This window comes from Sinocyclocheilus rhinocerous, unplaced genomic scaffold (assembly GCF_001515625.1).
Source record: "Sinocyclocheilus rhinocerous isolate Xijiao unplaced genomic scaffold, SAMN03320098_v1.1 scaffold492, whole genome shotgun sequence".
Classification (NCBI taxonomy): domain Eukaryota; kingdom Metazoa; phylum Chordata; class Actinopteri; order Cypriniformes; family Cyprinidae; genus Sinocyclocheilus; species Sinocyclocheilus rhinocerous.
In genome coordinates, this window is record NW_015626069.1 from 242,238 (window position 1) to 258,493 (window position 16,256).

The 16,256-nt window shown below is 35.3% G+C and overlaps 1 protein-coding gene across 4 annotated transcripts in view; it reads left to right on the forward strand.

Annotated features, from left to right (window-relative positions):
• spire1a (spire-type actin nucleation factor 1a) overlaps positions 1 to 16,256 on the forward strand; it is a 50,622-nt gene that overhangs the window by 19,465 nt on the left and 14,901 nt on the right. For all 4 annotated transcript variants that reach the window (XM_016514881.1, XM_016514890.1, XM_016514898.1 and 1 more), the window contains exons 3-8: positions 8,465 to 8,698; positions 11,761 to 11,886; positions 13,932 to 14,003; positions 14,108 to 14,272; positions 15,199 to 15,285; positions 15,430 to 15,559. In XM_016514881.1, coding sequence (XP_016370367.1) covers positions 8,465 to 8,698; positions 11,761 to 11,886; positions 13,932 to 14,003; positions 14,108 to 14,272; positions 15,199 to 15,285; positions 15,430 to 15,559 — 814 coding nt within the window. The remainder of the gene's footprint in view (positions 1 to 8,464; positions 8,699 to 11,760; positions 11,887 to 13,931; positions 14,004 to 14,107; positions 14,273 to 15,198; positions 15,286 to 15,429; positions 15,560 to 16,256) is intronic.

A 16,256-nucleotide genomic window follows, 5' to 3' on the forward strand; every position in this document is an offset into this window, starting at 1 on the left:
ACCCCCGAGGCATCCTAGGTGTATATGACTTTCTTCTTTCAGACGAATCCAGTCGGAGTTAGATAAAAAAATTCCAAGCTCTATCATTGCAGTCAGCGGGTGTTGCAGTGCTTCAGTCCAAAAGAAGTTAAATGAAAAGCGGCCATCCATAAAAAAAAAGTGTCTCACGCGGCTCCGGGTGGTGAACAAAGGCCTTTTCAACAACCAGAGCAGAACAAAGGCGAATCGATGCGTTTTTGTAAGAAAAATATCCATATTCAAAACGTAATAATCACTTTAATCTAGCTTGCGTTTGTGGTCAAGGTTCACATTTATGTAAATAGTCTGCTATACTGTTTTGAAAATCTCATTGATTTACATATCTGAATTTCATTTTAATTTTTGGCCACAGCTGCACCAAATTGCATATTTTTCCTCAGAATAAAACTGAGGTGTTCTTATTTTTTATTTTTGCTAAAAGTAGTTCCATTAAAAAACAAAATATATAAAAATACATATTTTCAAAATATTTCAAATCTGATGATTAAACATGATTAAACATTACATGATTAAAATAACAATAATATCGTATTATATTTTTTAACAGTTATTTTTATTTTTGCTAGAGTCCCTTTTGGTAGAAAAGCAAAATTACCTGCCACTATGTGAGAAGTTCCCACATTTGGTTGGTGGTGAGTGTTAATTTCTCACTCTGTTCATATAGTTTATTCATGGCTGGAACAAAAGCCCACAGGACCCTTGGGCACATCCGTCATTCCCCCCTAACTAGTTTGATTCATGTGATTGTGAAGCAACTATGTACTGTAAGTTTATCAAGGTGTGGTTGGGACCCCAGGGCGTCTGCAGTCTTTGAGCATGCGCTCCACATACATGGTCAGAAATCCTGCCCTTAGTTTATCCTCAAAAACTCAACATGATGCAGCCGTGTAAAATAGAGAAGAATGGCATTGTTCTGGTCATCTCCAGTGGCTCATCTCCATATGATGCTGGGAAAATGAAGAAACTTTGCCTTGGAGCAGTGATGTCATGTGAGAAGTGCTCCGAGAAAAGTAGCCTGTGTCTTCATTGTTTCGTGTAGCGTGAGAGACGGATAGAGCTCGAGAAAAGGAAAACAACTGCATCATAATGTGAATTTGGACATATTGAGTTGGAGGAAATATCACTCCAAACTCAGTTTAACTAGTTGAGGTGGGAGGTCAAACCAGGCGTGTTCATATTCTTTGTCATAGAGCTGCAATGTTATATGTGTGTAAGAAGTGGCAGGATGTTGTCAGCTCAGTTCCACATGAATGACTCTTTCCTTCCACCATCACTGTTCTCTGTTTCATCTTACAGAGAGAGTCAAACCGACACAGACTGCACAGATTCAACTGTTCAGATGGGAATGTTTGCTTAGATAGATCATCTTGGGTGAGATGAAATGAGCAGAGATTTACCAGTGTATAAAGTTGATCTTTAGTACTGCTGGAAATCCACCTGGTGAATGAATAACTATTAATGGAATGTTGCTATGGAAACACTTTTGAATGGCTTGGAGTCTTTTGGGAGGTTTATTTTTTAGGTCAAGAAAGAAAAAGAGAACATCTGCCATGTTAAAGGAATAGTTCACTGAAAGATGAAATATCTTTTTTATCATTTACTCACCCTCATGTTGTTCCAAACCTGTATGAATTTCTTTCTTCTGCTGAACACAAAAGAAGATATTTTGAAGAATGATGTTAGCCAAACAGTTACTGATAGCCATTGACTTCCATAGTATTTTTTATTTTTTTATTTTTTTATTTTTTCTTCATTTTTTTATGGCTGAAGAAACTTGAGGGTGAGTAAATGATGACAGAATTTTCATTTGGGTGAACTATCCCTTTAAGTAGAGTTTGTCATAATACAGAAATGTTTAACTTTTACTACAATACCTTGAAAATAACAATAATACCTTTTTCGAAACCACAGAGAAAAATTGCCACAGCATTAAGGACTAATATCTAATAGTCGAAGTATTTTCTTTTCAACTGAAACTCTGCTGTCTGAGATTCCTCTGGCCTAATAGCTCTGAGTGGGATTATATAATAATAATAATAAAACATATATTATAATATGTATCATTACATTTTGTTTACTTGTGTTTTTGTCTTTTTCTTACAACTGTGAGAAATACATAAATGCAAAATAAATTTATATGCAAATGTGTATATGCAAAAAAAGTCACCGTGTTTATTATTACTACTATTATTGAATTATTAAAATGACTATTTTATATAATAATAACAATAGTGCACTATATATAAAATAGATTAATATTACATAAGTATATTATTTTAGTTTACAGAAATAAAATTACGATACTTGTGTAATTTATTCACTTACCAAAGTTAAACTCTCTAGTTTTGGCGAATGTTTCTGACAAGATTTACAAATGCTTCTCATTGCAAATCTAGTGAAATGCTGTAATAATCTGTCGACAAAAATGTAGGAAATTATGCCGATGTGACAATAAAGTGTACCTGGTGCTTATGTTAAATTCATAGCTAAATTCATAGCACATGCAGAGTAGGGATGCGCCAATCCGATATTCATATCGGGTATCGGCTCCGATAGTGCCATTTTTCTCGGATCGGGTATCGGTCAGAGAGAGCCGATCACATAAATGCAAAATAAATTTATATGCAAATATGTATATGCAAAAAAAGTCATTGTGTTTATTATTACTACTATTATTGAATTATTAAAATGACTATTTTATATAATAATAACAGTAGTGCACTATATATAAAATAGATTAATATTACATAAGTATATTATTTTAGTTTACAGAAATAAAATTACGATACTTGTGTAATTTATTCACTTACCAAAGTTAAACTCTCTAGTTTTGGCGAATGTTTCTGACAAGATTTACAAATGCTTCTCATTGCAAATCTAGTGAAATGCTGTAATAATCTGTCGACAAAAATGTAGGAAATTATGCCGATGTGACAATAAAGTGTACCTGGTGCTTATGTTAAATTCATAGCTAAATTCATAGCACATGCAGAGTAGGGATGCGCCAATCCGATATTCATATCGGGTATCGGCTCCGATAGTGCCATTTTTCTCGGATCGGGTATCGGTCAGAGAGAGCCGATCCAAATCCAAGGTTTTTTTTTGTTTTTCCCCGATTGTGCGAATTATTCTGTGTTACTTCTGAAGCCATACGATAAACTGAGATGCTCTGAAAACACCAGATCATGATCTGTACTTGTATTGATACTGCGGAAATTGAGTATTAAAGTATTATTAGTACTTTTTTAAATATTCAGAATTGACATGTATCAATAAATCTATATTTTTAACAGCAATAATGCAAAACAATCAGAAACATCAAGGATGTCAAGTTTGTCTGCTATTTAACGTCTTAATCAATAGCAGGAGTCTGAGGTTGCAACTAATGAATGGCTTCCATCTTGGTCTTCATAAGAAATTCATCTTGTGTTTTGATGTTAATTTCTTCCCAAGTTCCCAGTGTACACTGATGATCAGCGCAATAACCCCCTGGTGAATAGACATAAGTGGTGTGAATGAACAGTGATGAAGAGCCTGTCTCATCTGCACTGTGTTTTAGATGGTCCATCTTAATAGGGTCAGTGGTCTATAAATAAATAACCCGGAAACCTTCCCTAACTTATGCATAATGTTATTGGACTCCGTACAAGCTGTGCTATTGATTATGCTTCAGGTTTGCCATGGATGACATCCTCTTAATAATGTTTCTGGAATGATTCAGAAAAAGTCTTGGAATATCCTGGAAAGTGTAGGCCTCTTCATTGCCTCTCATGTATGTGGTTGTGCACACATTCATTCACGCATCATGTGCTTGTGTGTGTGTGTGTGTGTGTGTGTGCGGTGAGCCACATGCCGATGCTTCAGCAGACAGCTGACTGCTGCCCACATCGGTGTAAAGGCACTGGCATGCTAACTCAATAGAGGAAACAGAGCCGTACCCAACTGTGTGTTTGTCTGACGGACAGACTGCTCTTGTTAGTGTCAGGATGTTGTTTGCTAGTAGGTGTCTTGATTTTCTCTGAAATGAGACTGAAAATCTGTGTGGAGATGTAAATAAATGTCTGAATTAGATGGACATACATAAACAACTCTTGCTCTTCAAAGTCATCAGTTCTGTAATCAATGAGCCAGAATCACTGCTTTAATCTAATAGGTTCACTAATTGTAGCTACTAGTTCTGGTATATACAAATAATAGAATATAACAAGGAAAAAAAATAAGATAAATTGATTATCATTATCTTTTTATTCTTTATGTATATGCAAAATAAGTCACAATGTTTATTATTACTACCTTGCTTAAATTATAAAATTATGAAAATTATTTTTCAAAATTAAACTATTTATAATTATTGAGAAGAGGCAATTCACAAAACTAGCCAATGATATCTCAATTATTTACAAGAAAGTTACAATTATGCATGCACAAATGTATAACAAATTCAAGAACAACAACATTAACACATTTTAAGGGTTATGCAAGTTGTTCATTCTCAAATCAGGTCTTGAGAAAAGCTTAACAAACCGGGGATGTGCCTCGCAGCAGTGATGTCATGTGAACTGGGCTGAGCGAAACACTAGCCTGTGTCTTCATTGTTTTGCATAGTGTGAGACAGAGAGAGAGGAAGGCAACGGCATCATTAGTGTCAACATATACTGAGGGAGATGAAATATCACTTTGATTTGAGGATTTGAGGCCTCGTTTTATATTTGATATACATATTGGCCAATAAAACAAATTGTCTCCGCTATCAGAAGATAGACATTGATGATTTAGAGTTGATCAGCACACAAATTATATCATGCATGTCTAGCTCAAGTCATGTGCTTCTGACTGGATTTAGCCCTGTATGTGTTAGCGTGTCAGGATTCTTGCTTTCTCTCCTGTAACTCTTCCTCCAGCATCACTGCTCTCTCTCAATCTCATTCCTTCTGAGTCACAACCCAGGAGTGAAAATTGCAGAGAGAATAGTCCTGTGTTCCTGCACTGTTTTAGGACGTTCTCACGGTCACACCCTCCACTGCCTCGGAATTACATGCGTGTAAACGTAAGGGTACAGTACCTCAGACACGCAATACTGCAGGAAAAAGAACCTCTGCTTTTGTAAATTTGCCAAAAGTTGATTCTGTAATTTAAATATAATATCATATAATTTAATACAATACAATACAATATATATACAATAAAATAAATACTGTGTTGCATTTTCAGCACGGGCAGCACTAAAAAAACGCCAAACAGTTACATGTAGCTTTGGGGCTGTTAGTTACTGACGTGTGCCCAACAACATTTTCATTATTTAACAGATGACAAGCCACTCGATGAGCTGTCGCTGCATCTGCATCATCATACAGCATTCTCGTCCTCCTGACTTCCCCTTTTTGGCGTCCTTATGTTATGTAAAAGCTCTGCCTCTCCCAGATGTGTAACTGAGGCGGATGTTTGATGCTTTGTTGATGTTGACCACACCTGGAAAAGCTGGTATAAAAGGACGTCAATGAAAGATTGTGTTTGTGACTGTGTTTTTAGATTTAGAGATATTTGTGAAACTGAAGGCAGGACTTCTGTTATTTACACGTGAGAGCAACAAAGACAACAGAGAGCAACATGGAGTAATGCTGAAAAACTGAGCAAGACTTGTCCCAAAAAAAATCTATTTTATAATTATTTTTTTTATTGATCCATATCAGTTGACTTTAAATATTCACTGATTGTTGTTAAATATCCTTAAATATTTAAATAACAATATTAAATTATTTAATATTGTTAAATTATAAATAATAAATAATATTATTTAAATTTAATTTTGCATGTCCGTTTACTCTATTCAAGAATTTCAAAAACTAAAACCATAAAAACATTTTCGTTACTTGAAATGAAATAAAATAAATGTTAACTGAAATAAAATAAAAAAATATTTTATTTCAACTAGTTTCAGAGGAAACGATTTTCATTTAGTTTATTTTGGAGTACTAAAATAACTACAACTAAATAAATGAAAACTATACAAAAAATATTATATTGACATATTTAAAAAAAACAAAAGCAAAAAAAATGTCAATGTAAAATTAAAGTGAAAACAAAAAATATAAAAATAATTCAAAATATTAACAAAAATCTAATCAACACTGCCTCTATTTTAACATTTTGATTACCTTCTCCATTATCTATTCTATTGCTTACTTAATCTTTAAAAATTTAACGTATATTATTTAATAACACTGTTAAATGTAATTTTAAGCAAATCTCAAAATGAATATTTCTTTTACACACTGTAAATTATAATGTTGTGATGCCTAAATGCACTTGGTAGCATTTAAAACCATTGGTTTTATTTAATGGTTTACAATTTTAATATTGACCATTTATTGACCATTTATAATTATCTTCTTTATCCGTATTGGCCAGAATTGTCATATACTGTAGATGGATCCCTATTTATAACATTATGGTGATATAAAATTACTCATATGAGATTTTGTTCATACTGCGCACTAGTAGTTAAGTGTTATTAAACAACGAAAAGCAAGTCTGCTGGTAATGAATGAATCCTTCTACACTCTGTTTAGGGCCCTTTTTGTGTTTACAATCCCAAGCAGGCTAGACTTGCTGGTAGCTGAGCTCTAGTGCAGTGTATTACACAGAGGATTAGATTGCATAAGAGCAGGACACTTATAATATTTGTTTTCCTCATGACAAGGATTAAAGTCTGGAACATTAGCGAGGTATGAACTACTACTGCAAATCCACACCTGGAAAAGTGTCAGTATTGAAATAGAGATGTGATCGGTGGAAGTGGTGAAATGTTTAGGAGACCTCATCTGTTTGAGCAGTCGCTTACGTAACAATAATTACACTGTTTTTTTTATCTTCTCACTGATAAGACATTTCGTATAACCTCCTTTATAAACATAATTAATTCTCTGTACTATGTTTGAGTCTGGTTGTAGTTTATTGACAAAGGGTTGAGGACTAATCTGTATATAGATTTATCTGTATTCCTCCTTATTTGATCTAGTTCGGAAATGATCAGACCTTCTGTTTGCTGTTTTGGGATGTTTGCCATACGTTTGCATGAAAAAATGGTTGGTTTTTACCATTCTTTCAGTAATTGCATAATGTAATTTGCTCCGCATGAACTGTTCTAGCAGCTCAATTGTGTTAGTTAGGTTTAATTGATCGCTCATTGGCTGTCGGGTCATGTCAGTCTCCTGATGTGAGCACAAGCCAGGCTGATTTTCACAAGGTACATCCGCTCCTGCTGCCTGAACTTACTCTGACATGATTGAATTGAACTGGTACAAAACAACACTAGGCCAGTCAATCAACTCCTTGATGGCTCTTATGATAACAGAGGGCATCTTTGTTCACAGAAACATTCAGGCACGCGGTGGGTAATGTCACGATACTGCACGGGTTCATATTTATCTGGAAATGTGATGCACTGAAAGATACTCGTTTTCACTGGCCCTGAGGCTCAAACTAAATATTGCTGCTATTTTTAGAAAGTTCACATAGCCTATAATGTGTCACAATATTTTTTATTGTTAATAAATAGTAATGTAAATAATTAAATTAACATTAATTGATGAACTCTGCAACACCGACACTGTTATTGAACTAAAATAAATCAACGCTAAACTGACTCAAGCTGACGTCTCTATTGCCTTCTGTAGAGCTGCTTATAGCTGAATTAAGCTTGTTTCATAATTTATGAATTGTGCACTTATTGAACTAAACTGAATCAACACTAAACTGACTTGAGCTGAATATTGACACTTTTATCTTCTGAAGAGCTGCTTTCATAGTTGAACTGAGTTTGCTTTATAACTACTGAACTTAGCGACGTTCACAGTTATTTAACTAAATTGAATCCACATTAAACTAAATTGAGCTCAATAATGATCCTGTTGTTTTTTAGAGCTGCTTTACAGCTAAATTTGTATTTGTTTCCTAACTGTAAAACTATAAAAACATGAATACTGTTATTTTCTTGTGTATTACTGTGAAGCTGCTTTGAAACAGCCTGAATTGTTTTAAGTGCTAAATGAATAAATGTGACTTGACTTAATAATATATAATATAATAGTATGTTAGTAATATATTTTTATTTAATGTGTCAGAATATTTTTATATTATAAAACTAAGCCTTAGTGCTGTTTGAGACAGAAATCCAGCGTTTGTCAAATCTGAATATCTGAATTCCCCCTCCATTAAAGCATGCAGGCCTCTGAGAGTCATAAGACTGTAATGAGGCTTATCCAAGAGGTTGTTGACTCTCTCTTTCTTTTGAGCTAGTCTCTGATGCCTTTTATCACGGGTCATGATATAGGTTGTAAAATAGAGGTTAATGTCATAGCACGTGTTGCTTCTGACGTCATGACTTTATGGTTATAATGAATGTGAGTGTGTGTGTGTGTTACAGATCATAGAGTCTCTGGGTATAATGATCTACAAGGCTTTGGATTACGGCCTGAAGGAGCATGAGGAGAGAGAGCTCAGCCCTCCTCTGGAGCAGCTCATCGACCTCATGACCAACATGGCAGACACAGAAACAGACTGTCCTGATGAGGGATATGAGGCAACGGAGGAAGAGGATGAGGGAGAGGAAGAACCCACGGAAGTCTCCAACATTCGTGGCTACCGTGAAATCATTTCTGTGAGTATTGATAGAGCGTTATACATCTGCTTGTTGTCATAATTGTCATTATTAGGGCTGCCCTCGACTAGGGATTTTTCTGGTCGACTAGCAGTCATTCATTTTAAGCATTGGTCGAGATGGCAGAAAGCGCATCCTGTTTGCTTTCATTATTTTACAAAAGCACGTTCTGTTGTTATTGTGAGTGCACATAAATAGTCTTACAGTCTTTACAGATTTGAAAGATGTATTACTCTTATCTGTATGACCAAAAATTACGGAGTAGCCTATTTTAAGAGCAAGTGAGCGCACCGGCGACTAACGATTAGTCGACTATTAGGGGGCAGCCCTAGTCATTATCAATAATTTTATCATTATTGGGATTGGCCATAAAATTGTGCCCGCCTGTCCGATTAACACAAGTGGTGTTTGCCCATTTGGCCAGTTACAAAATCTACCAATAGCCTTGTAAATTTTATTTTTTGAGTGAATCATTTGTAAATCAAGTGTTTTATTTAATTTCATCCTATTTGCCATCCTCAGGTTGTATCCCATAAATTGATTTATTTGTTACATAATAAAATGTATGGGATACAATTTACAAATGCTATTATCATTTTATATAACAATATCTAATAATATAATTTAGTAATAATATATTAATATCTGTCAAAATTTAAATATCAATTATTAATTAAATAGTTAATTTATTAATAATTAATTTGCATCAATAATAATTTAAGTATTAATGAGCTTATTTTTAAAAATATGTTTACATCAAAATTATGTATTTATGTATTTAACACATAAAATGTATGAGATACAATGTACAAATGCTAACATTTTATATTAAATGTGAAAATTGAAATATACATTTTTAATAAAATAAAAATCATTTTTATTGATTTTCATAAATATTACTTTATTAATGAATTTATTTTTATTTTAAAATATTTTAAAATCAAACCTATATGTATTTAATTATTTATTTATTTATTAAATGCATACAATGTATGGGATACATTGCACAGTTGCTATTTTTATTAATCAAATTGTTACCAATAATTGAAACTGTTAAAAATATAATTTTAATTAAATATAATTAGCTTGTTAATAATTAATTCACATACATATTAAGTAATGTATTCATATATTAAAATTCAATATTAATTCATTAATATATTTTAGTACGAATACTGAAAAATTGTGGATCTTGGGAAGCAAGATCTTCCTCACAGATCCTGAGTTGGGTTTATCTGCTCTCTCTTAAGATCGGTGTGAGTGTTATTTACTGAGAGTAAGTCTCTCAGCTGCTATTCATTATGCTTCTCCCTCAGGCCCACTCCAGTAACGCATTACCCTGAGACTCCATAAAGGCAATCAGACACATAGCAGCAGCAGTTATTTTAAATTACAGTCATATTTATCAATACGCTAATGGAGAAGCTCTTTACTAACTGTGCAATGAAAGATTATGACCAGACTGAGACCAGACAGATACTAGCTTTAAGTATGAATTAGCATCGTAATAAGGAATACCTTTTATTGTCTTTTAACTTGTTCTTCGCCATGAAAATATCCATAGAAACTGTTAAATGACAAACAAACTAACAACATACATCTGGTAATGGTCAGTTTGGGTCACAGTATGTTCTGCACTATTCTGCAGGGCCGTTTCACGACTTGTTAGATAATGTCTTGTCTGTCCTTTCATGCCTTCCTTTCAGTCTCCTACTTTAGTGATGAGGTCGAGCGCAGAAACGAACCGTGACACTAGATTTCTCTGTGCTGAACCTGGTGAAATCTTTTCAATTCTCTATTTAGACAGAGAAAGATTGAAAGAAATAAAGAGGATGAGAACAGAAGATAGTGGCTTTCTTTGGAGACATGTGCCTCTTTCATTATTCGTTTGGAATGGGAAAGTAAAAAGGCTTCCTGCAGTGTTTCTTTAACTTCCTCTGCAACATCCTCCTTAAATGGTTTTCATTGTTGCCTGTTTTTGCTTCTTATCTCTCTCCTGTCGGGTCTAGCAGGATTTTTTCCAAGTTGTATTCACTTTCCCTTGTCGTAGACGATGTTCTCGTTAAGCGTGATTCCTCAGCAAAACACGTCACAGAGACGGGGATTCTATGCTGTGTAAGACATTCCTGAAGAGGGCAGAGCTCAAAGACAAGGTGTGGGGAAAAATGTCATTGAGCCGGTTGGAGGTGTATTTGGTCAGCATAATTGTGCATTTTAAAATACGTGTCGTGCTCAAACTATTATACCTGAGACGCTGAACTTTAAATGGGCCTGTGTTTTTGACCTGCCAGGCATGCAAGCTTTGGGTTTGGCTCTCTGCTATGTGCCAAAACATAATGTGTAACGCCAGGATTAACTTGTTAGATTCGGAAGATGGTTTTCTTAAAGTCTGTGTAAAAGATGCAAGGATTAACTCATCAGACAGAGTTGGACGAGACCTGCATTGACCTTAAATGCACTTCTGTCCTCTGAAACACAGTCAGCTATTTTAGGGAAGAGACTCTGACAAACAGAACAGTTACTAATGATTTGTAGTCGTACTGTAACCAATTTGCTCATGAATGGGCCAAAGCAGTGGAATGTTTGAGAGCATTTCTGTGTGCAGTATATTTATAGCAACATTCAAATGGGAAACAAATAAAAATTAAAAATTCCTCTCTGATTCTTTGTTTGGTCTCAATCTAAGGGACAATAACATATGGTCATATAATGGCAGTCCAAACAAACAAGTGGTGGTCTTATGCCGAGTTTCCTAAACTTGGGTTTGTGAGTTGATAAAAAGGTAATAATTAATTAAATCTTAAAAATGTAAAATTTTAATAAATAGATATTTTTTTCAATAAAACCAATCAATTATAAAAAAAAATTGAAATATTTGATAATAATAATGAAATAAACAATTAAATAATATAAATATTAACTTAAAGGGATAGTTCACCAAAAATGAAAATGTTGTCAAGATTTGTCATCACCAAGTAAATATTTTAGGTCAAAAAGGTTCTACTGACAAACATTTTGGCTCTAATGCTGTGATGTACGTCTCACTGTTTTCTCCTCTCCAGCTGTGCACGTCTCACCTCCCCAGCCCATCAGATGCGCCCAACCACTACCAGGCCGTATGTCGAGCCCTGTACGCAGAGACCAAGGAGCTACGCACCTTCCTGGAGAAGATCAAGAGTGCCAAAGAGGTAATGACCCTCATGTGACTCTCGTGTCTGTTCATGTACCAATAGCAGATGGTTTGTTCCATCCATGAAACGGCATTTTTTTAAAATCAGAAACACACACACTCACACATATATATATTTATATATATATATATATGTATACATGCACAATATATGTTTTATTATCATTTTATTTATTTATTATCTTTATATTTAATGAAAGCATTATAAGCATACCAAACGGTTACGTACCGAACTGTTTTTTTTTTTCTTTTTCCTTGTTGCTCCATTTATTTTCATTCACTGAAGAGCTGTGCTCCCAGTTCTGTGTCATTTATGCCCCAAAAAAATGTGTTTAGAGTCATCGTCTTACAAATCTATTCATGTGACAGGGTGAAAATCAAAATAACTGAATACAGGTACAATATAGGGTTGTGACAGTGAGGAAATTTTCCCACCGGTTAATCGACGTGAAACAGGGTCTAGAACAGGCCTGCTCAATCCTGAACCAGAATTTTGTCCTGTCTCTACTCGGCTCAGTTTGTACACACACCTGCACATTCTAAATAAATACAAATTTTCACATTTTAGAATAAAAGCGTCATCAAAAGTGTGACATAACATTAGCGAAGTGCATATTACTTGTGAAGAATAGAAGTATGAGAATTGGGACGCAGCACAAATCAGTTGCTCAGTTGAATATTACTGGCAGGTGTGTTAGACCAAGGTTGGAACTAAACGCTGCACCATAGTACTTTTCCAGAATGTGGATTAAGTAATCACCCCTGCTTCAGAGGAAAGGAGTATAGAGAGCGAGTGGAAAGGGGCAGAAAAAGAAAAAGGCAGAATCAGTTGAGTGGTTCTTTTGATCTTCGCCAGATTGACAGAATAGTCTCGCTCCGATGATTCAGAGAGTCTACACTTTTTTTCCCTCTGTGTCTCTCTTTCTTTTTTTATGCATGAGCAAAATGTTCCTTTTTGGCTTGTGTTTTGCGATGCAGCACAGTTATATTTGCTTTAAGAGATCAGACTCTGCTCAGATATTATTAGCTGTGTGTGTTTCCGTTCATTCATTCTAAATCTTCATCAGGGCAGGGTAAACCCCAGAGGGGACACATGTCTCTACTTCACTTTGAGTTCTTCTGAAGGAGACTGCAAGCTCACCAAAGGAATTTAATAAGCAATCCAGACGGCAGCAAAATAATAATTTATTGTTCTGACGATAAACCTGGTTTACATAATTCTAAGGCTATGCCGAAAAAAATCCTAATTTAATTATACACAATTTGTGTACACAATGTCCTGTGATGGTAAATCTCATTTATTTTGTCATGAATGTCAAACCACTCAAAACAAATAAGATGAGAGTATACAGTATTATCGGCTGAAGTTTACTGAACACATTTTGTAGTTTGTCAATTAACCCGTGCAGGGGAAAACCATTACCGCAAAATGTGTCTATCATATATGCCGTTGTCCCGACTTCAACCCGTGTGTGGAAATGAACTTTTGCTAGAGGATAAGTGGGTGTGGCTGTAGTACAGACTAGTTAAAGTAAAGACTGCATTAGCTGCGTATTGATCATGCCCTAATATTGGAAAGCTTGCTGGGACTGTCACATGAGAATGAATGAGACCCACAATGGTTAAAGCGTCATTGACTTTTTCTTATTTGACCCCAGACTGAGGACAGTCTGTCATTCTACATATCCAACACCAAAGAAATGCTGAATACATTTTAATATGATAAAAAAATATATATATATACACTTATCTATCTATCTATCTATCTATCTATAGATAATATGGGAAATGTTTTATATATTTTATTTTAGGAGTTTATGGAATATTTTTAGCGGATATCTATATTTAGGAAAAAAAATCATTTTTAATAATTAATTAATTTAATAAAAAACAGTATTTTTATGCTGCCAGTCTGAATTTTTGTAGGAACCACATTATTTATATATCTGTTTATGCACCTTCTGCAGAATCTTAACGGCCTCTGGTTTAAAACTGGGAAGAAGGCTTAAGATATTTTTCTTTTTTCTTTTTCTTTTTTTCCAGAATTTGCGGAAGATGGAAGGAGAAACAGAGCAGCCCGCCAGAGACCTGAATGAGCTGCAGAACACTGACTGGGTTAGGACAATTAGACAAGCTCATTCCTCCCCTGAATGCTTTCAGATTATGCACTGTTAAGAGTGTGTTGGTTCAGGATGACCATATGACCATATTTTCCACAGGCACGGTTTTGGGTGCAGGTGATGAGGAACCTGAGACACGGTGTGAAGCTGAAGAAGGTCCAGGAGCGTCAGTATAACCCTCTACCCATTGAGTTCCAGCTCACGCCTTATGAGATGCTCATGGACGACATCCGCTCCAAACGCTACAAACTTCGCAAAGTCATGGTGAGTGTGCACATGTATAAATTAATCCTAAATTGGGTCATGTCAGCAGAATCTATAATCAGAATCTATTTTTTAATTATCCTAGAGCCAACATGCAGGAGTCTTTTTTCCCTTTGTACCAACATTACAGTCGCACATTGCAATCCACCTTTATTGCTGTTTGTTGCAGAGATCATAAACCACAACAATGTTTACTTTGCTTATCTGAAATCAAGCAGGCTTATTTCTGAAGCTGCTGGGTAGAAAAGGTTTTATAGGGTTGAACTGGATCAAGTGTACAAACTTCGCAAAGTCATGATGAGTGTGCACATGTATAAATGAATCCTAAATTGGGTCATGTCAGCAGAATCTATAATCAGAATCTATTTTTGAATTATCCTAGAGCCAACATGCAGGAGTCTTTTTTCCCTTTGTACCAACATTACAGTCGCACATTGCAATCCACCTTTATTGCTGTTTGTTGCAGAGATCATAAACCACAACAATGTTTACTTTGCTTATCTGAAATCAAGCAGGCTTATTTCTGAAGCTGCTGGGTAGAAAAGGTTTTATAGGGTTGAACTGGATCAAGTGAATGACACTGAAATCATCTTGAGGTTACGGTTTAGAAATAGACATATAAGGTTGCAAAACTTTCAGAGAGATGCCACGTCAGAGTCAACACCTTACATGATAGGCCAATTTGAATGGAATGAGGTAACAGGTCAATATTTGTTCACCTAACACACCTTTGCCTCCAGTTATTAATGCATAGAATTAGACAATAGCACATAGCTGTCACTGATATTATTTTGATGCATTCTTTAGACAGGACACACGTTTGAAATGCATCCTGTGCATTCTTTCAAATGACACAGACTTTAGGTTTTAGTTCATTAACAACATATCTAAGATTTGACCACTGCTGTGCCTTCTTTCTGCTGTAGGTCAATGGTGACATTCCTCCGAGGTTAAAGAAGAGCGCACACGAGATCATTCTGGACTTCATTCGCTCCAGACCTCCGCTGAATCCTGTGAGCATGAGAGCATACACAAATACGCTCACTTTTGGTCATGTGTGAACTGAAGTAAATGATGCAAATCTATTAGCACAAATGTCACCTATTAACACAAACCTGTTAATCTTTGTGCATGCGTGTGTTTGAATGCGCTTTAAGGTTTCTGCTCGTAAGCTAAAGCCTCATCCTCCAAGACCTCCCAGCCTTCATGAGCGTATCCTGGAAGGGATCCGGTCGGAGAGAAAGCTCAGGCCTGTCTCACCTGATATGATCCGCAGAAGTCGACTCGGTGAGTACATTTTCACACGCTTGCTCTCATAATCACACAGACTCTTATTATTTCATACACATCATTTACCTAAAAACCTAAGCTGGACTACATATATCAAAATATATCATTTTTTTTCGGTCTGGCAGTATAAATTATATACACTACCAGTCAAAAGTTTCCAAATGCATTCTATTCATATTCAGGATACATTGTTTTTTTTAAATAGCATTGCATTTACACTCAAAGCCAGCTTCATGTTGTGTTAGTTAACCTATATATCAAGTATATCAGTCATGTGGAAGGAGGTGAGTATGTGCCAGTGTGACAGATATGTCATGTCAGACAGCAGTGCAGATGTGTGACAGTGTGTCATTCTCATGCATGGCTGCTTGTGCTACACTCAACCATTTGTTCTCTAACGGTGTCTGTAGTACAGCCCTGTGTCTCTAACTCTGTGCCGCCCATTTTATTTACAGCTGTAAATCTCTGATTATATTTCTCACCTTGGATTGATATGTTTTTAAAAATGTATCGATCCATATTGTTACATGGCATTTGATTCTTGTACTGTACATCAACCATTATCATTTGCATGTTCTAGAGAGGGTACATAGTCTTAATAGTGGATTTGCCCTGAGATTTGGTCTCATGGTGGTATTTTGCTGAAGGATTCAATAGTTAAAGATTGTGAGGTTTTAAGTTGAAGGTGCACATG